The 21,718-nt window shown below is 43.0% G+C and overlaps 2 protein-coding genes across 3 annotated transcripts; both read right to left on the bottom strand.

Moving 5' to 3' along the window:
- Positions 1-369: 369 nt before the first annotated feature.
- Positions 370-15,803, bottom strand: LOC148027800 (uncharacterized). 2 transcript variants are annotated; one of them, XM_087689497.1, is made up of 3 exons: positions 15,670-15,803; positions 13,950-15,590; positions 370-1,534 (listed from the first exon to the last, which is right to left on the bottom strand). In XM_087689497.1, the coding sequence occupies exons 2-3, from the start codon at positions 15,582-15,584 to the stop codon at positions 1,259-1,261; spliced, it is 1,911 nt and encodes a 636-aa protein (XP_087545623.1). In that variant the 5' UTR covers positions 15,585-15,590; positions 15,670-15,803; the 3' UTR covers positions 370-1,258. The 2 variants fall into 2 exon arrangements, with proteins under 2 accessions (XP_087545623.1, XP_087545622.1); XM_087689496.1 differs by having other exon boundaries at positions 371-1,534; positions 13,950-15,803.
- Positions 15,804-16,141: 338 nt separating this feature from the next.
- Positions 16,142-19,772, bottom strand: LOC148027799 (uncharacterized). The gene is made up of 2 exons (XM_087689498.1): positions 19,176-19,772; positions 16,142-18,829 (listed from the first exon to the last, which is right to left on the bottom strand). Exons 1-2 carry the CDS (start codon positions 19,558-19,560, stop codon positions 18,732-18,734), a joined length of 483 nt encoding a protein of 160 aa, XP_087545624.1. The 5' UTR covers positions 19,561-19,772; the 3' UTR covers positions 16,142-18,731.
- Positions 19,773-21,718: the final 1,946 nt, after the last annotated feature.

Genomic DNA, 21,718 nt, shown 5'->3' with positions numbered 1-21,718 from the left:
CTTATATATTTCTTATATCTTTCTTTTGAGCAACATAATTAGCCATTCCTTTTTGTTCAGCAAAAGGAAGTCTTGGGTGTCGGCTTTGCAAATACTTTCTCTCTTGCGTATGTGAAGGGGGGGAAAATCATTCATTAGCACATAGAAGACTGCCTTACTCTCTTGGACCTTAAAACTGCTCATGGTTTGAGATATTCAAGTGTACGAGGCCAGAATTGTAACTCGGTTGCCAAACTGGCCAAGGTGTCCATATGGACTAAAGACAGAAGAAAATATATTGCAAGTTACAAAACTGGAGTACCTCTCCTCCCCCTTTCCTTGGCGGGTGGATCATCTTACAAGTTTTATCTAGTCTTCCATGTTCATTAGTAAGCCTGCAAAGGGTGAAATTGACAATACTTTGGAATGTATTTGCTCCTTTACTCGGTAGATTTGGTAAGGCATTTTACTAGGCTGACAAGAGTACCAGAAAATGCTAGAATGGCAGAGTCGGAAATAGTCCAAGGTGGTTGATTCCTTGTTCATCGGTTGGCAACCTTTGATAAGAGATTGTGGTACACAGTGGACGTGTAGACTGCCACTCATAACAGTTAGTGTTCCTTGAGTTCCTACTAAAATAACAAAAGAAAATGTTTGATTGTTTTCGATGATGAAAACTAGTCACTTATTTTGAAAATATTGAACAATCAGATTTTGTGGAGAAGTGTCTTTTCAAGTTGGGTCTTCAAAGTAGGTGTTAGTTGAAGATTGATCTACTGTGTGATGTTCCTAATGGTCTTAATATCATTGGTATTTTGTTTATGCTAGGTGATACAGGTATCCTTTAACCAGGACCCCCAAGTTATAATAGAGCCATCTTATTAGAACAGATCTAGCTGGTCTTAAAGAGGGTTGCTTTTTATAATAGTTGAAACTTACAGGGGCCTGTCCGGCTGTTTTAAAAGGCTCTGTTTTCAATCATTAAGTTACTCAAAAGTTTACTTGAATATTGTTTCTGCTTGGTACATTTTTTTACCTCAATTTAAGTTAGTAAGCACATGTCCGGGCATGTTCGTAAATTGTCATCAATACATTCATTGACAGGTGTTAAACTTCTGACTAAATGAGCTTTGACAGGGAGAGAGCAAGGTGTGCAATCTTGGGAACATGTAAAGCAGAAAAACATCACATGTTGCAAACCAGGATTGCTGACAACATGAGATGACGAGTGCACACCCCACTTTCCCTGCTCTATCAAAAGACAGACCATTCCAAATGGTCAACCATATTCCCCTTCCCTTTGTGCTTCATTGCTGCTGCATTTCAAACTGTAATCACTCGGTACTGTAAATAGATCAGATACAGAAACTCCAACGTCCTCTGCAGGTTCCTTCATCCATGAAAAAGATGAGCTGCTACTTCCATTGTTGCATCCCATTTGGTTTTCATGACACGTGCCAAGAGGTCGACCATGATCGTATTCTGTTGATTCCAAATGTTGAAACCCTGTGACAGTAATGAAAGCTCGTATTGTGGGAAATACAGGAAGGGCAACCTGCACACAGTTTAACAGTTTTCTTTTATGAGTATCCACGATCCTCACAATGTCAGTAGAAGTGAATACCATCTTCAACCAGTTGTAATAAAATGAAAATAGATCACGGTGCTGAATGATTGCACTTCTGCAGATACAGCATCAGAAATATAGAGATTTATTATGTCATTCAAAATACCCCATCATTTTGGTTTAACTTACCTGGATAAGCAAAAATCCCTCAGGTTATATGATATTGCAACCCTTTTGTTTCAATAATAAACTATGCCTACCACAAAGGCACCCCCAAAAAAGCATTATTACCAGCCTGCCACATCATCATTCCTATGCATATCACTGTAGCTGCTGCTGATTGAACTGCCACCGTCATTGCCAACACTTTTGGTGTAGATCATGCTGTCAAAGACTCCTAAAGGCTATGTTTCCTGCATCTGAGATGCTGCTGCATGCTTTGACAGCTCCCCGAGGCTGCCATCTCATCAGGACAGCTGCGGTTTGCTGTTCCTCTATCAGCATGCAGCAGGGCAGCACTCTCTCAGCACCTTACAGGTGGACAGTTGCTGTGCTTGAGATCTGTCTCAGGTAAAACACAGCCTCCCAGTTGGAAAGTGTTTTGTGTGTTTGTGAGTGTGTGTGTGTGTGTGTGTGTGTGTGTGTGAGAGCATGCTGGAACCATGTTATCAACTATAGTGAGGGGAAGTGAAATTACACTTTTCTTTTAGATACTAGAGTACCACTGCCAAGAAGGCAGTCACATGGGGGAAAACTCCATCCCAACAAGAAGGTAAGAAGTGCTCGTGTGTAGTAGACCATTCACACTAGAACAACCAAGAGGAACATGATAACTGTCACAAACCCCCTAAGAGTGAATAATTATCTGAAGATATTATAAGGTATGATAGATCAATCCCCAAATGGTTGTAAGCCTAAAGCCTTGTGAAAAACTACAAACTCTCTCTCAAAAGAATCTTGGTGAAGACATTGGAGCCTTTCCATAACATGCTGATAATGCACTTCAATGTGCTTTGTGTTAGCATGAAACGCTAGATTCCTCACAATTGCTATAGCACTGACTATCACTATAGATAGGAGTAGATGACTACTATGCCATACATAAATTTGCCAATAGGCATTTGAGCAAATGAGCAATACACATTCCATTGTAACTGTAAAAGCTGCCCTATGTTCAGCTTCAGAGTTGGAGGTGGCTACCCTTGTTTCTTTCCTGTTAAGCCAAGAAATACAAAAATCCCCAAACATGAAACAATCCCCACTCGTGCACACTCTAGTCACACTCTGTAAAAAGAATGCAAGTGTGGACATGACCCTCTAAAGAGCCCAATGTCTAACTGCTTTTGTGATATCTGAAGACAGATTTGGCTGTTTGCCAATTCTTTGTGCCAGGGATATGCATAAAACATGCCAACTAGGAGACATTAAACTAAATATCCTAATGCATGAAAGTCCTCCCTCATCTGAAGCAAACTAAATGCCAAGATGGTAGTTCAAGGACTAAGATTAGTGACATCAAAAGGTCGCTACAAATCAGCCTTTAAGGCTGCAATGTGCAACTCATTTGGCCAACATATGATCCAAATAAAGAATAAGGATCAATAGATCATAGTCTTTGTGCAAACCCAAAAGCAATCAAGTGAGCATGGAGATTTTCATACCACACCCAAGGGGTACACCTTGCCCTTTGACCCTTTCTAAACAAAGCCTAGAGGTTGATTGACCTAAACATCTTCATATAACTCACCATTCAAAAATGCCATATTCACATTCAACGGATACACATGCCATTCAAGATTTGTTGTGAATGCAATGGCATTGCATATAGTAATCATACATGACGTGGGTACAAAGGTTTCATCATAGTCAATCCCATGCTATTGGACATACCCTTTGGCAACAAGCCTTGCTTTGTCAATCAATGCTACCATCTAATTTGCATTTGAGCTTACAAATCCACTTTGTGTCGATAGCATGCTTCCTTGGAAGCAAGTCACATAACTGCCATTGCCATTCTTATCAATGGAATCCAATTCCAACTACATGGCTTCCATCCTATGCTCACTCTTTGAAGCATCTTCAAAAGAAATGGGCTCTTCATTACATAACATAGAAACAAGTGCATGTGCAAGAAAATTACCCTATGCATGGCCAATAGCTAATCTAATTCTAACCGCAAGTGTAATGGACTATTTCTTGTCACACAACATGTCTAACAAGCATTTTTGGTCTGTAAATAGATCTCAAGATCAAAATCTGAAGTGAATAGATAGGAGAGTGTGCCACTACCTGACTATAAATAGCCAAGAAATAAAGAATGCCCAGCACCAAGTCGGCTGCATTAAATGTAGCCGACTGCATTAAAAAATAATAAAAAGCTGTCCGACTGCAGGCTGCCACGTGGCACCTGCACAGACTGTTGACGTGGCTGCTGACATCCGTATTGCTGACATGGCACTCTGTCGTACTCTCCTGTCCACCGATTGTCTAAGAAATGACTGTCTAACACCCCCTCTCAGATCCTGGACGGATCAAAAGGCTGAGGGATCTGGAATGCTGCCAAAGAAGAGCCTGGGGAAGCGCCTTCGTAAACAAATCTGCAAGATTATCCTCTGTCTTGCAGTACTCCACATCAATGGTCCCATCCAGAAGCTTCTCCCGAATGAAGTGATACCGAATCTCAATGCGCTTCATCCGGGCATGGAATACAAGATTCCATACCAAGGCAATGCAACTCTCATTGTCACACTGCAGAAGAGTAGGACGAGTCTAGGGGCAGCCAAGCTCCTCCAACAATCTCTGAAGCCACACCTCACATGTGGTGGAAGACGCAGCCCGATACTCCGCCTCAATAAAAGAAAGGGCTACCGTGGGCTGCTTCTTGCTACTCCAAGAGATAACACCTGTACCCAAGGTAAAACAATAGCCTGTAGCAGACCATCGGTGGTCCACATCACCAGTCCAATCCAAGTCACTCCAACCTGCAAGAACCAAATCGGAAGCATCTATACCTACGGGATAGGAAATCCCTAAGTCAAAGATCCCCCTCAAATGCCGAAGAATCCTCAAGTCAGCCTAGTTCGGATCCATAGGAGTAGTAATGGGCCGATAAGTCTCCATCTCAAAAGTCACCAAGAGCTCCTGAATGTACCTCTGCTGAGAGATAAAAATCCCCCTCTGAGACTGATAAATCTTGTGACCCAAGAAGAAATGAAGAAGTCCCAAATCCGTCATCTCGAATGCCTGATGTAAAGCTGTCTTGGTCTCTCGGACCTTCTGTGCATGATCCCTTATCAGATTCAAATCATCAACATACAACACAAACAACACACGACCAACCTTAGAAGCATGCACATAAAGATGCGGATCAGCCTTGGAGTGCCAATATCCCAACTTTAAATGAAGAAACAAGTCAATATTTTTGTTCCATGCATGTGGATCCTGCTTGAGGCCATACAAGGCCTTCTTCAACCTGTAAACTTGCCCATCCAAAGATCCAAAGCTAGGAGGCTGCTCAACATAGATCTCCTCCTGCAAGTCACCATTCAGAAAGGCCGACTTCACATCCAATTGATAGACAAACCATCTCCTATGGCCAGCCAAGGCAAGAACAGCTCGAATAGTCATCATGTGAGCAATGGGGGCAAAAGTATCATGGAAATCAATGCCGGGGCGCTGAGCAAAACCTTTAGCAACAAGGCGAGCCCTATGCTTGTCCAAAGAACCATCGCTAAGGTACTTGGTCTTGAAGACCCACTTGACACCAATCACCTTCTTGTGAGAGGGACGAGGCACAAGAGACCAAGTGCCATTCCTCTCAATAGCCTCCAACTCGGCTTCCATAGCCTTCCGCCATTGATAAGACTGCAAAGCCTCCTTCACTGAAGTGGGCTCACGATCCTGCATAACACGCGTCAGCAAACAATAGTTGGAGCAAACAAGCTCCAAAGAATGTGCCTGGTTCCTCCGTGACCTCCGCGGTCCGTCATGCGGTTCCCACTCCTCAGGGACCCCCTCGATCCCTGAATCTCGGAGTGTGTCATGAGTCCAACGAGGACGAACCTCTCCCCGTCGCTCTCCATCTGTTGAAGACTCGGGTACATCCACCGGCAGAAGCTCCTCAGGAGTGGGAGGTGGAAAAGAAGACTCTGAATCAGAAGAAGAATCTCTATCAAGAGGCTCTGGCTCCAAAGGAACTTTCTCAGGAGCCCAACTCTCCCTTGGATCTCCAAGGACGCAGTGCTCCTCACCCCCCTCTGTGGCCGGAACTTCCACGAACCGCACATCTCGGCTTGTGTAGACATCTCGCTTGACAGGATTAAACAGACGATAACCTTGAAACTGGGAGCTATAGCCAACAAAAACCTATCATCGGGAAGCCGCCTCGAACTTATCATGCTGCGTCTTCGGAATGTGCACATAAGCATCACACCCAAAGATCATAAAATAAGAGACATTAAGCTTAGTCCCGAAGTAAGCCTCAAAAGGTATCATCCTGTCAGCAGCAGAAGTGGGAGATCGATTGAGGATGTGAACTGTGGTAGCCACTACCTCGGCCCACAGAAACTGAGGTGTTTGTCGATGCTCCATCATGGTGCGCACCATCTTGATCGCACTTCGGTTCTTCCGCTCCAGAATGCCATTCTCTTGGGGAGTGTTGGTGTTAGCAAACTCCTAGTGAATGCCCCTATCTACACAAAAACGAGCAAACTCATTAGACATAAATTCACCTCCCTTGTCTGAACGCAAGGTCTTTAGTCGCCGCTGGCCAACCAGAACGGTTCTCCTTAAAGAGAAGCCAATTCTTGAAGTGAGAGAAAGCCTCCGACTTCAAAGTCAAGAAATAGGCCCAAGTCATCCTGCTGTAGTCATCTACGATCAACATGAAGTACAAGCTCCCCTTTAAGGACTCGAACCTCACTCCTCATCGGGCCACAAAGATCCGTAGATACAAGCTCCATGGGTGAAGTAGACCGCCTAGAAGCTTTGTTGAGAATTGCATCATCCCGATGCAGTTTCCCACGAATACAGGAGACACATGGCTGATGGCTCACCACTATGTCCAACAATCCTCAGCAAACAAATGACCCTCGCGACGCCTTCCGAAGGCACTCGTAGTTCAAGTGGCCAAACCGAGCATGCCATAGCTCGAACTGTGTCTAAGAAGTAAGAAGAAGAGAGGTAAGAGCTGGGAAAGACTTCAACTTGTAGATGCCATCCTCCTTATACCCTGCAGAGAGAACCTTCCTCGATCCACGATTAAGGACGCGAACAATACCACTGTCAAACTCCACCAAGAAACCAAGAGCACAAATCTTATGGTCCGAAAGCAATGATACCCCAAGCCTCGCACATGTAACACCTCGGAAGTGTGGGTACCACCACATCCATCTGAAATAAGCTGCATCTCACCCCGCGTAGCAATAGACACAAAAGAGCTATCTCCAATGAGAATCTACCCACGCGAAGGTCGCAAATGAGCAACACCATCGGAAAAAGGAGTCATGTGTTGTGAGGCACCACTGTTCACAATCTACTCTCGAGCTTGGGGAATTGTCATCGCAGCATCAGAAGTCTTCGATGTAGATTCCTCAATGACTGCTAAGTGTAGAAAAGCAGCTGATGAGGGTACAGCCACTGCTTCAATATCCTTCATGTCCTTCTTCTTGGTGTTATTATTGTCTTTGTCGGGGCAATCCTTCTTCCAGTGACCAGTCTTACCACAAATATGGCAAGTCGATTCTTTCTCCTAGTCCTTCTTGGATTTGTTATCCTTCTTCTTCTTCTTTTGGTCCTTCCCCTTCTTCTAAGAGGCTTGACCAACCAATGCCTCCAATTTAGAAGCATTCTATCCCTTCAACTGTTCCTCTTGGTCTTAGACCATAGGAACCAACTCTTCCCACCGAAGAGTCAACTCTCGCCCTGATGCAATAAGGTCGGAATAAAAAGTACCAAATCGTGGCGGCAACTGGGACAGTGATGTGATCGCCATGTCTTCGGAGGAAATAGGCTTCTCCGCATTTTGAACCTGCATCTGAAGCTGCCGAAGCTTGTTGATGTGTTTCCGAAGCGAATGAGGCTTACTCACAGACAAGGTCCGCATCTGCATCTCCAAAGAAACCCTCTTCATCAGGGTCGTCCGGCTGTACATTTGGTCGAGCTCCAGCCATATCTCTCGAGCCACCGTCAAGTGCTCGATGTGAGCTATCATAGCTGTAGTGCAAGACAGAAACAGAAAAGATCGAATCCTGGCTTTCAGTTTGTCCCAATGAGATTGGACCTTAGTCAACTCCGCACGAGCATTGGAAGAGAGTTTGGACTCATCCCTCACCGAGGGCCTGTGAATCTCCTCCATCACCAATTGCGCCAAACCATAAGACTCCAAAATGGCCAACATCATCACCCGCCAGATGCGGTAATTGTCACCATCAAGCTTTTTATCCAATGGAAGAACTGGTAGGACAAGCACCTTTCTGCCCATTATTGCTTGAAACACCAAATCAGTCTCTGTAGACATGTTAACTTGCAATACTTGCACAAACGCAAAATTAGCCCCCTCTGACTGTGTAAACGCAGCCTTCTAGGGCTAGTTTCTCCGCTACCCAAACCTTCTTCACCCGTCGGAGGCGATGAAAAAGTAAAACTTGCAATGAAAGGCCTCAAACGTAGCCTTCCTCCCCTTTGAACAGCAATAACCTGCAGCAAATTCACCGATTAGACTCCTTTCTCGCACACCCACGCTCGCTTCAGCCTTGATCCGATGTGTAGCCCTCCCTCGAATCCTGGAAACGCAACCTTGTGTCACGCTGAAATCTCCTCTTCAGATAGGTTCAGCCCTCAGTTAGTCCATCTTCACTACTCTGATACCATGTCAAAGTGCAGCGATGCAAAAGCATAGGACATAGATTGAGAGAGAGTGAACACAGAGAGAAGAGAGAGAGAGAAAAGGAGACAATGTAAACGCAGAAAATCTGTAGTGTAGTATACTGTATAAGAGTGCAAAAATATACATGGGGGCAAAGGAAATATCTGTGTATGTCTCCGACTTGATAACCTCGATTTCCATCAACCCGAGCACAGTCTGTCTCGGCCAACAGATCTCAAGATCAAAATCTGAAGTGAATAGATAGGAGAGTGTGCTACTACTTGACTATAAATAGCCAGGAAATAAAAAATGCCCAACAGGTCAGCTGCATAAAGTGCAGCCAACTGCAGAAAAAAATAATAAAAAGCTGTCCGACTGCAGGCTGCCACATGGCATCTGCACAGACTGCTAACGTGGCTGCTAACATCCGTACTATTGACGTGGCACTCTGCCGTACTATCCTGTCCACTGATTGTCTAGGAAATATGCAATGTCAAAAATACCCATGCAAGACTAAAAAACGTCTTTACAGGTTGAAGAGAGGCATTTTTAGTGTATTTATCTTGTAAGAGAGAGGGAGGAGATGCTGATGGTCTAATTCAACCATTGGAGGTCCTTCTGAGGCAGCCAAGGACAAGAGAAAACCAATCAACAGCAAGTGGCAACATCTACAAGCTGTTGAGACAGGGCAGTAGTAGTAAATGATTGATTTTCTTCAATTCTTTGCATCTACAAGCTGTTGTGGCAAGGCAGTAGCTTCATTTGACTGATTTTCAGTCATTCTTCGTGACAAAACTTTGAATTTTATCTCTCTACAGCTTTCTCTCTCATCTCCCAACCATTTCATAGCCTTGCCTTGAAGATCTCAGCATTTGGACCCTTGGAGGCTGAGAAATTGCAAATTTATGTGCTGTAAACCCTAATTTACAACAAAAATTAGGGTCTAGCAACAACCTCAAAAAGTGCACCAAAATTTGAAAGCTCCAAGACTTGGATTCAACAGGGTTAAAGGTGAATTTCAGCTAAATTTAGATGGAGGACTAGCCAGCCATTGAATTTGGGGCATTTCCATCGTCTATGAAATGGGGGAAGGCTAATTAAGTGTCCGAATCAAGGGGCAAAATAGATTGAAGACTTGCTGGTCACTTTGGACAACACGGGGAGTTTGGATTGTGAAGGGGATCGGGAGAATCCCATTGTAAATCAACTTTTTCTTTAATAAAACTAAAGAAATACCGAAAGGGGCGCCAATTTTGGGACCAATCGGGTGTGCATTGTCCAAGATCAATAGGTAAATTTGTATTTTCAGATTTGCATTAATTGTTTACTGCTGTAATTAAGTTGTAATCAGGGATTTACCACCCATCCACGGAAGGAAGGCTAGTTACAGAGCCCTTGATTGGACAATCATGTTCCATGTACAAATTCATGCATAAGAAACTACAAGGATAGTATTGTGGCAACCATGTGAGCTAAACTTGGACTTTCCAATGACCTTTGTTACCATGCAATTTGCTAACTTGAAGATAAACTACTCTACAATGGAGAGAGAAGGGCTTGGCATGGTGTACATTGTTAAAAAGTTCAAGTATTATCTTCTAGCTACACATTTCGAATACCTTGTTCATGAAGCCTTATTTCTTCTACATAGGTCTTTTGCTACTAGGTGCACCACTCAATGGCTCTTGTTGTTGGAGTGTGATTTCTCAATGGTAGTGTGAAAAGGTAAACAAAACCCAAACACTAGGAGCAAGTATGATATATATTGTTTTTGGGAACATTCTGCCAAGCTAGTTTAGAAGATTGGGATCTATCTAAGGAAGGGGAGTCACCCTTTTTAGGACTTGCATTTGGTGCATAGAGTTCTAGCGGCCACTAATTGCCCCCTTGAAGAAGTGAAAACTAGGTTCCCCTCTAAAGATAACAATTGTGGACTTAGCCATGCAACCATGCATAACGCAAGTGCTAATACTCAAACTCAAATAACATCAACAAGGTGGACAAGAAGATATGTGGTTGCATAGAATCGAAGTAAATGGGGGTAGCTTATTTAGAAATAAGGCAATTCGATTGTTATTTGGCTTGGATAAGCCAATGGTGACAAACTTGGCAAGTAGATACCTATATTCAACCAACTTAACTTTCAAATCATCCCATTCTTAATGGAAAACTCTTGAAGTTCATGGTCAAGATTGACACATCAAGTTCAGTCTTGAGAGTCAAGTTACATAGCAACCAATGAGTTGATTCCAATGATTCAATAAGTGATATAATTGGTTTCCAAACACTAGCAATTATTGCATGAGGTTTGACCAAGTAGAGAAGTTTGACTAATGGAAGCAAATCTTATCACTGAAAGCATTCTTGGCCATCACAATGGGAGTGTCAGTGTCATGTGTAGGATAGGATGGGTGGGGAAGGGAAATGGAGTATAGTTGGAATTTTGCCTCAAAGGACCCACCATGCATAGGGAAAGTGTGCATTGTGAATCCAATGATGGTGTATAAGAGGCTGATTAGGCAAGGGTATATGACCCATTTGAGCTTGGAGGTAAGAGGATGGCACTCCATAAGCACGAGATGTATATAACTTATAAGATTGAAAAAGAAACTTATGTTTATGGTTAAATTTTAAATGATTGATTGTTCCATGGATTGTCGTAAAGCTTATTTGTTGGTTTTGCGCCATTATGAGCATTTAATGAGGTTAGTAACATTACACATCAATGATCACTTACTTTGTTAAGCCCCGTACACATTATAGTGCCTTCAATATGAGAGCACCGATTCCCAAGTTTCCAAAGATGATCGGTGCTTCTTCCTTTGACCAACATAATGCACAATGATGTCCTCGCTCTAAAAAATTCGCCAGGGATAGAATGGCAATTTACAAAAAACTTATTAGGTGGGTATATACTCTGAGAGTGTAAGTTCTATCACATGGTGAGGTCCAACGGTCCTCACATTAGGGACTACTTTCTTGGTAGTGTAAAGAAGTCCAAGTATATTTGTTAGCATCCAACTGCCAAACAAGCAACTAGAGCCATTCGAGAGCACAATGAAAGCAAGAGGGGTTCCACTTCAAGAGTATCATGCATTAAGGCTGATATGTTTGACCCGCACAATGACCTCGATCAAAACACCAAGGTGCAAAGTGATACTCACCTAGCGAAAGAAGGAAAAATTATCCTAAAAACTAGAAAAGGAACTAAGCTAGCCTAAGGCAAAGAAAAAGAGCCTAGAGAGGTGATGCAAAAGTAGGATCTAAAGCTGAATTGTTAAAGGAAGTAAAGCAGCGCCTAAATGCAAGCTAAACAATGGTGGGATGGATGGGATTTGAGAATGTAAGACACTAAAATTGTGATTACATGAAATAGAAGATAAACTTTAAGGAGTAGCAAGTATGCATGTTAGAGTTCTCCTTCTAGAGCCTCCTCTACCAAAATATACATATTAGTACCAGTCTAAGTCTCTGGAGTAACTTGCAATGAGTTCCTATATGAGGAAAGGAGCAATAGAGAAAGCTTTTGGCTCGTACAAATCAAAAGACAAACCTGCACCAAGCTTGTTTGAGATGAAGGCATTGGATCACCAATGCCTATCCTCACTAGCTAGTTGCCATAACCAAAATGCACCTCCCTCTGGCATGACTTCAAGTGAATCAATGGTAGCTCATGCCAAAATAGTTGAAAGAATTAGTTGAGGAGTGGAGTTCGACCCCAAGGTAGAAAAGTTTCTTTGAATATATATTTCAACCACTACACCTCTGTCATCCCCCCAAAGTCTGGTCCTGAATGATGATGCGGACAATGAGGATGAATAAAGCCGATGTCCTCCACATCAAGGGAACAGTGCAGCCTCAAACACTCTAGAAAAGGAGAAACAGGGTGGAATGCACGAAGTTCACACTGCTTGTGAACGATGACTTCCTTGAAGTTCCATGTCAAAGGGTAGCTGAAATGAGAGAACTAGAGTGATTCCTCTTCATGTAGGCTAAGCAAGTCTTTCTTAAAGCTGTCTGAAGCAAATTGATCAGATTCCGATGCCCACAAATAGTAAACAGGTAGTTTACAGCAGCAACCTGATCATCAGCAATTGAAGTCAACAGCAAGGAACAGCCACATGTTCCACAATCAAGCAGGAATTGGTGACTACAGCAGCCAACAATTTATTGTTTCCTTTTGGTTCAGCAACAGTAATCAAGTTAGCAGAGCAGCAATAAATGAAGGTGGGAAAAACATTTGTGTTGCAGATGTTTGCAACAGGGAGAATGATAACAGTTAATGGCATCCGCAGCAAATTACTGACAGCAGTGGTGTAACAACAGGATTACTGCTCTGATACCAATATAAGGATTGTTTTTGACTCTGCACATCACCAACCCTTCAAAAAGACAGTAGACTGAAAACTCTTAATCTGCAGGAAAAACCCATTTAACCATGAACACAGAGAGAGGTTACTCATTTCTCCTCCTAGCCACACTCAGCCTGGCAATGTCAATATGCGCATTTTTGTGTCCCAAAACTTCCTTTTCCTCACCCTTCATAATAAATTAATCAATCAATGATTGTTGTATCCTTGCTAAAATGAAGTGTGCTACATACTAGCAAATTACAGCTTGTACGCAGTCATGTTTGTGGTTCTAGGAGGACACCTTCATTTGAAGGGTGTTTGTACTTTGTAGCATTCATTGATGTGACTAAAGCAAATTTATGTCATGGGTTCACCCTTTAAAACTTAAGTCAGAAGTATTAATCTGCTTTTAAGTAGTTTGTGTGTATGAATGAGATAGGTTATATGGATTTACTCACAAGCCCCTGTTCATGTGTACAAATAATCATACATGCCCATAGTAACACATTTAATCGGCCAAGCTCAGCCTGAACCCCGTGCTATCTCAGAGTGTTTGCCATAGTTATTTATTAGCAACATAACACTCCAACATACAAGCACAAACTCCACTATCACTACCAAGCCCACCTAATAGAGGACTATCCAAGGTAACCATGGATAAATCTATTGAGTTACAGATAATGTGCATGATCAGGCTAGCCATGTGAGCTTTGAAGCACTAACATGTGCACAAATAGATGAAATGCAGGCATGGATTCCGTTCCTTTTTATTCCTCTGAGCACACAATAATAACCTTCTACCTAAGGAGAATTTTCATGTTTGCTTAATGAAAGGTAGGTTCCTTACTTTCTAAAGTCATGCTTTTGGTATTTAGCTCTTACAATGCAATGTTATGAGAATAAGCAAAGATTAGAACTAGGATAAGCTCAGTCAAGCCTCACAACATTTCAGAACTTCGGAAGGCCACAGTGCCTAATTCGACTCAGTGCAGGCAGATAAAGAGAGGGACAAGTGTGGCCTAAAGAAACATGTCCAACCATTGCTCTTATTTAGTATAGTGCATGCATGTGGAATCCTAAACTAACAGGGCTTCCATGATATTTGTATCAACTTAATAATAATTCGCCCTGCAAACTGTTATCATTGCAAGTCTGCTGTGTAAAACAAAGCAAGAACATCTATTACCTTCACAGGAAATGTTCCTGCTGGAAGCTTTGTGGTGAGAACCTCCCAGAGAAAACGAACACCTTTCACCTTATTAGAAAATAATTGCAGAACTGGCTGTAACTCTTCCTTGCTAAGGGGGAATGAAGGGGCTAGCCAGATGACAGGCTGAAAGACCTTCTCATAGACAAACTCCTCAGTCTGGTGATTTCTTGGAAAAGTGTCTCTGCAAATCTGACCTTGTTCTTTGACTTTGATCTTTGAATTATTTGTATCCTTACTCAAGTTACAAACTGCCCTATAATCTTGAACTTTTTCATCAGCTTGACAAATATCTGAAGAACTTTGAAGAGGATTTCCTGTAGCAGCTTCATTTCTTAGATGTTTATTGCCTTGTGTATCTGCACCAAAAGAGCTCCCTTCAAGTGTAAGTTCCTTTGAATCTTCTGGCTTGCTATCCTGCCTATCCAAAATCAAGCAGTTGTTCCAGCATGCTCCACAAGCCAAACAGTCCCAAGGATTGGATTCCTTGAATGAATCAGTTGTACAGTTACGTGGCATGTTACTGAGTTTGTGTGGATTACTCAGTTTATCACACAAATCACTTTTCTTGTGCCACTTTGTGTCTAGAGATCTTCCTGGTTGATCCTTCTCATCTACACTAACCGACTCCCTAAGATCATCCCAAAAGCTGTCTTCCCTACCTAAGTCTTGCTCAGCCATCACTACTCTCTTTGACTTCATGACGACATTTACAGGATACATGTCGTATAACTTGGCCTCCCATGGACCAACCATCTCTGTTCTCTCTCTCTGTCTCCAGGTCATTTGAGGCAAAAGTACTGCCTGACTAGCATCAATTGCAGGAGAGTACATGGTTGACCATGACATGTCCGCAACTTTGGCAGCAAGCTGCTCTTCGGTTGCTTGGCTGCATTCCAAAAACTTGATTATCTGTTTTTGCCTATGATCAAGGATGCAGATTGAACCCGGTGATAGCTTGCCATCATGGCTACCTTCTCCGAGGAACAAAAAGCTATGTTCTGACTGCTGCAACCTGAACCCCTCGAAGCCTATGAAAGTAGTATCAACTCTGATATTAGATGCACACTTACATATTTTCAATGTAACAGGTGGAGCAAGCCTTCCAAGGAAAGGGATAATAGAGGTCTCGAAATGCAAAGTTAGTTCCATTCGAAAATCCTTCATCCTATGCAGAAAACCATTGATTATGGGAACCATCCTGCAATGCCTTGCCCAGGCCATTGATTGGTTATACTTCAAGATTACTGTGGCCATAGCTTCCTGCCTTGTAAAGAGGGCCTCCTTTAAGGCACTCCATCCCTGTTCATTCTCTATGCTCCCATCTGCTCCTGAGGCCAGTAGCATGGCACACGCGGTTATGTCTTGCATCCGAATGGCTAGATGAAGAGGAGTCTCGCCGCCTGGCACATCCCTCCTGTCTATCATAGTGGACAACGCCGCTGCACGGTTCTCTTCAGCGAGAGCAACCGCTTCTGTGCAAAGACGGTCGGGCTTGCACAAGCGAGGCATCGTGGCAAGTGTCGTGCGCAGCGCATGGTAATCCTGGCGTGCAACAGCATAGTGGAGAGGGCTATGGGAATAGTTGGCCAATTCCATGCTACTAGAGACCATCTTTCCCTGCGCTAATTTCACAGCATATCTTGCTTTCAGTTTTGGTAGGAGCGAGATGAGACAAAATGAGGAAGATGGTGGTCACCTGCAAGGCTGAATCAAGAGACCGAAGCTGGGATATGTGGGGTTCACTGTTCTTCGGCGATCAGTACACACAGTCTCTCTCTCTCTCTCTCTCTCTCTCTCTCTCTCTCTCTCTCTGTATACCTCTCTGTGACTCTCTCTGTGTTGTAAACTTGTAACTTGTCTGTGCTCGTCCTGTACCACTGAGAAGGTGACACGTGATATTCGCTTGCGCTTTTCTAAAGATTATGGCATAATGGCACCTTTATCCCCTTTTCGCCTCGTATCTTCCTAATAGCCTTTATTTTTGCAAGTAAGGACCCTATTATCACAAGAAGGGCATTCTTCAAGGTTACCTTTCTTTAGGAAAGGCAAATTTTTTCTAGTGCCTTTCGAGAGCATATTCATTAAAAAAATGCATTTCTTAAAATATGTTTTTCAATATATAAATTAAAAATATATATTATATAAACTTAAAAGTTACAAGTCTCTACTAAACTAAAAACACAAACCACATTGTAAGGCTTCAAAAATTATCATAAATGCAAGCTTAGACATTCTCTATTATATTGAGAAAAAAACTTAATGGATCAACACATGCCATACAAAGCAACAAGAAGATAACCACTTTCTTATGTTGTCATCACATTGGGATTTTGATGCTCTTTCAAGCCATCCCAAGCAATGTACATGGCATCCCAATCCACAACATGAGGATTTTTCTCACCATTGTAGGATAAAAACGTCAACATATTTAATGTCTCCAAAGTTAAGCGGTTTCTCTCAAGAGAGTTAATTCTATTCATTTGAGAAAACCCTCTCTCACAATCCATTGTACTTGCAACAATCACTAGACAAGCTTGCCAAAGTTTCTTCATTTCTCCATATAGTTGCTCCCAATGCTCATCAACTCCACATATTGCCCATGCCTCATGCATACTCATACCTTGACAAATCCTTTTCAATCGGATCATGAAATCCTCATAGTTGCTCCCAATGCTCATCAACTCCACATATTGCCCATGCCTCATGCATACTCATACCTTGACAAATCCTTTTCAATCGGATCATGAAATCCTCATACTGCAAGTTACATGCATTCACATCAACCAAATCCCCAAAATTTTCTAACAAAATAGGCATCCAAATCCTTCCCATTGCAAACATTGCCTTGTGCTCAATAGGATAGTCCTTTGGACTAAATACTTTTGCTGCTTCAAAGAGTTTTATGTCTTTGAATCGTAGACACAAGGATGATATAAATTTTCCAACAAATTGTCTACCCATAGATATGCAACTCTCCCAAGAGTTTAGATTGCCACTTGCATCCTTATCTCCCAATCCATGAGTGTGAAGAGCCTGCACTTCTTGTCCATATGCATCACATGTATAACGGAGATATCCATCATTGGCTTTTTCAACAAAGGATGTGAATTGTTGTGCTTCAATGCCAAATACATCTCCAAGAAACCTTGTCTCCAATGTCTCCATTGTCACTACAAGCTCAGTGCCAATGGAAGTCACATCAACACTTTTGCTTTGGAATTTTAGATTGAGCATGTTTAAATAATGAAATACATCTGCAACAATGTATAGAAAGAATTGTATCTTGAAATATGTAAGAAAGTCATACAACTCATGACTTTCTAACTTCAAAAGATGCAATAAGGCAGGCATAAGTTTTACAAACCTTAGTGCAACATCACCTCGTGAAAGACAACGAATATCATGCATTCTCAAAACCTCTTGCACAGGCAACTCAAAGGCATTGGTAAGCTCTTTCAGCTCCTTATGGCATTTATAAGAGCTTCTAACCCACTTGTATGCTTTTTAAATAATCTTTTCCAAATGTTTAAAAATAGGAAATGGCTCCAATGCATCCTTGGCAGCTAGTGCCTCTCTGTGTGCAATGCAATGCACACCCACCAGATGGGGAACTTCCCTTGCAAACTGAATCACAAGGCTATTTTGACAACCAGTAATTACAGTACATCCATCACTTGCAAAACCAACAAGTTTTGCCTTAGGTAACTCAAGCTCCAAGAGGTATGATGTAAGACTTGCATACAATGCATCTGCGGAACCATCTACTGTCTCCAATAGTCTCATAAATCGACTGTAAATGGACCCATTTCCTTTTTTAGTAAGATACGTGATACATACAATCATTCTATGATTACATGATATGTCTGTGCTTTCGTCAACCATTATTGAGAAGTATGGACTTTCCTTTAGTTCAATACTAATCTTATCATAATACACATTATGACAAGCTGTGAGAAAAAGCTTTACAGCATATGAAGATGTGTATGCACCATAAGAGTTCATTGTTGGTGCATTCGGCACATCATAGAAAACTAGTTCCTCAACATCTGGCTCAAAGTCAGAAATAGGTTTTTCTCTCAAAGCAATTGCATGCATCTTTTGAAGAAGTAATTTGATGCGAGATATCCTTTTTTCCTCTTCACTATCATGCAAAACTTGCACATGCTTTTCAATGGGCAAAGTGGTCCTTTTTTGCTTTTCAAACCACATTTGCTTTGCCTTTTTATGCTCTTTTGACTGTTGATGGCCTTATAGACCAAGTCTTTGAGCATTCTTGCTACTTGTTGTGCCAAAAGGACTTTGCATTTTGAAGTGTGTACACCAAAGACAATGTACTCTTTGTTGCCCCTCATCATCATAAAATGAATAACTCCATTCATAATACACCTTCTAGTGCTCCTTATAAGTTCGAATACCCTTCTGCTTTTTGGGAGGCTTTTCATTTGTCCTTTGACCATGCGTAGCATATTGGGCTTGAATCTCATGAAGATTCTTTAATGCATCTTCAAGAGGAGAAGCTAAATCCACATGACTTGGATGTAATCCATCTCCACCATCATCGATCACACTTTGCAATGGCATATTCAAATCCAAACTTGTTGATATATTAGCATTAAATCCATCATCACATGTCATACCATCACTGCTAGCATTTTGCAAAGAGCTTGCATTCCATACATGATCATTTCCTGCATCATTAAAAATAACCTCACATGAAGCATTGTGCAGTATTTCCAAGTGCATATTTGTATCTATAACTCATTCACCATGCATACCATCACTTGAATTTCTGACATCTGTGTTGCATATTTTAGCATGCAATGTCATGGCTGACGTATCTACATCGTCATTTTGACCTGCATGAGAACTAATCGAATTCAATGATGATCCCACAATGTCCCTTTGTGCAGTTCTCTTTCGAGAGAATGCACTAGAAATACTTAATTGTAGAGTATCTCTCTTTGGCCGACCAAGACCCATAATCTGAAGAAAGACATATAACTTATATTCTATCATTAATCAATACACAAACCCACACAACAATGGTACTAGGCTTAGTATATACACGTGTGCGCGCGTGCGCACACACACACACACACTCTCTCTCTCTCTCTCTCTCTCTCTCTCTCTCTCTCTCTCTCTCTGTGCAAAAAAGAAAATGCATGACATAAACAGAGATGTCATATGTGGCAGTGCACCTACCTTGATAAGTGGCCACAAGGAGTCGAATGACGGGCGGCCCGCAGGAGGCACTGGGCAGCATTGGGCGCCAAGCAAGAAGTCTAGCGGGCACTAGGCGGTCGGGCGGGCAAGTGGGCGGTCGGGCCACTAGCAAGAGCCGAGCGGTAAGTGGCCCGGGGGCTGCGGGGCCTGGGCGCCGTGCAAGGAGTCGGCCGTCGAAGACCAGGCGCACGACGGGTTGCGGGCAGGTCCCAGCCTCCAGGTGGACCGTGGCAGGGGGCCACACTCTTGAGTCGTGACTCCAGTCACCAATGCTAAGTGACGTCTCCACTCTCCAGACTCCAACCGTCAATGCCGGCGCCGAGCGGCCGAAGCTCGAACGGACGGGCCAAGTGGCAGCCTGCATGGGGCCACTATGCCACAGTGCACACTGGTGAGTCGGTGACAGTGTGACTGCACACTGCACACTGCACAGCCCCAAGGCCCAGGTCCCAGTGATGATGCAGGCCTGAGGCGAGCCGCGAGGCGATGGCGGTACTAGGTAGGACTCCAGAGTGTCCTGAGGAGTCGACTGTCGAGCGATGAGGACTCCTGACTCTTGACAGTCTCTGAACTTCGAAGACTCGTAACGAAATTCAAGAATCAATTTTCAAATCCCTAGTCACTATAGTCAGTTGAAACTTGATAGTGAGTCACGACTCACGACTCACAAGTCATAACTCACAGAGTCACAAGTTTTCAAATTATTTTTAATAATAATATTAATTAATTTTTTAAAAAATATTGGCCTTTCATAGGCAAGGCTATGATATTTTTACCTTTCTTTGAGAAAAGCAAAATTTTCATTTTGCCTTTCGCAAGAAGTCTTGATTTATTTCCTCATTTCTTTAGCAAGGAAAAAAGTCGAAGTTCCTATACCTAGTAATCGTGTTTGAAAGGTCGACGGGACATCCATATCAAGTAGCATTGAGATTCAATGAGGTCCAAAATGTGTTAAAGAGCTGTTGTCTTCCAAAGTTCCATGCGTTCATTCTTAGGGTTTCTTTTTGCTATGTCAAATGTTTACTTGCTTTATTTAAATCTTGATTTGTAGAGAGAATACGATTAGTATTAGATCATCTTTACTATTAGTTAAGGGGAGGTGGGGGCGGGTGCCACATGGCAGCCCCCAACCTCCCCACAAAGAAACGCGGGGGCAGGTGCCATGCGTCCAACACCCGCCCTCGCCGCGAAAATGGCGCGCAAAAAATGTGCCGGTGCCGCCCGTGCCGCGAAGATGGCGAGCGACCTGCCCGTGCCACTCGCAACCTACCCACGCCGCCCACGACCTGCAACCACGCCCCTGCCCGCATTTCGACCACTCCCCTGCCTGCATTTCGATCTGTGACCACGCCCTCCTCGAGCTGCTCACGGTTGAACCTTCCATCTCGATTTGTGAGCCATGGCCGACGACCCTCCCAGCTCCATTATCCATGGATCTCACATGCTAAAGCTCTATATCTTTACTATTAGTTAAGGGGTGGTGGGGGCGGGTGCCATGTGGCAGCCCCCAACCTCCCCACAAAGAAATGCAGGACCGAGTGCCACGCATCCAGCACCCGCCCTCGCCACGATAATGGCGCGCGAAAAATGCGCCGGTGCCACTCATGCCGCGAAGATGGCGGGCGACCTGCTCGTGCCACCCGCGACCTGCCCGCACCCGCAATCTACGACCACGTCCCCGCCCGCATTTCGACCACGCCCCCACCCGCATTTCGATCTGCGACAACGCCCTCCTCGAGCTGTGCACGGTTGAACCTTCTATCTCGATTTGTGAGCCATGGCTGACGACCCTCCCAGCTCCATCATCCATGGATCTCACAGGCTAAAGCTCTATATAAAGAGCATCCTCATTAGAAGGTTCTCCTTCTGTGCAAGCACTCTTATACACCCCCCTCTCTCTCTCCCTCCGTCATCGTGAGACTCTCTCTCTCTCTCTCTGTCATCGTGTATTATCAATGTATGTATATCATGTGTTTTAATATGAGCGTGTGTTAATATTATGTCTTAATGTGTATATGTGTGTTATAAATTAATGTGTATTATGTGTGTTAATAATGTATGTATGTTATGTATTTTAATATGAATGTGTGTTGTTAAATAATATGAGTTATTAATGTATGCATATCATGTGAGTGAGTGAGTGAGTGAGTGAGTGAGTGAGTGAGTGTGTGTGTGCGTGTGTGTGTGTGTGTGTGCATGCGAGTGCCTGCGTGTGTGTTGTGTGCATGCTATTGTGAAGAATGAGAGAGGGGGGTGTGTGTAGGCATGTTAATAATTAATGTGCATTATTACATTGCCAATGTGTATGGTGCACTTAAATATCTTTGACGTTACTCTCTAACATCATTTCTATTTTTCCATGCAGTTTTTGTACTTTTGCTTTCGTCATCAACTCTACTCTTTCGTCATCGTCAATACTTCTCAGGTGCATCTCTCTCTCTCTCTCTCTCTCTCTCTCTCATAAAGTTAATTAGAAAGTTGAAATTGTAGCACTTTGATCATGTGTCTCATTTAAGTATTCA

Source organism: Lygodium microphyllum, chromosome 12 (assembly GCF_053477565.2).
Source record: "Lygodium microphyllum isolate KBCC chromosome 12, Lygodium_microphyllum_v1.1.10, whole genome shotgun sequence".
NCBI lineage: Eukaryota > Viridiplantae > Streptophyta > Polypodiopsida > Schizaeales > Lygodiaceae > Lygodium > Lygodium microphyllum.
The sequence above is the reverse complement of the archived record's forward strand: the minus strand, read 5'-3'. Positions and strand labels throughout refer to the sequence as shown.

Coding starts and splice junctions, on each gene's coding strand:
- LOC148027799 (XM_087689498.1), bottom strand. CDS start 19,560: ATGCAGGCTGCCACTTGGCCCGTCCGTTCGAGCTTCGGCCGCTCGGCG. Junction 18,830..19,175: donor CCTTGTGGCCACTTATCAAG/GTAGGTGCACTG, acceptor GTTCTCATGCAG/GTCAAAATGACGATGTAGAT.
- LOC148027800 (XM_087689497.1), bottom strand. CDS start 15,584: ATGGTCTCTAGTAGCATGGAATTGGCCAACTATTCCCATAGCCCTCTC. Junction 1,535..13,949: donor CAGGAACATTTCCTGTGAAG/GTAATAGATGTT, acceptor AACTGTGTGCAG/GTTGCCCTTCCTGTATTTCC.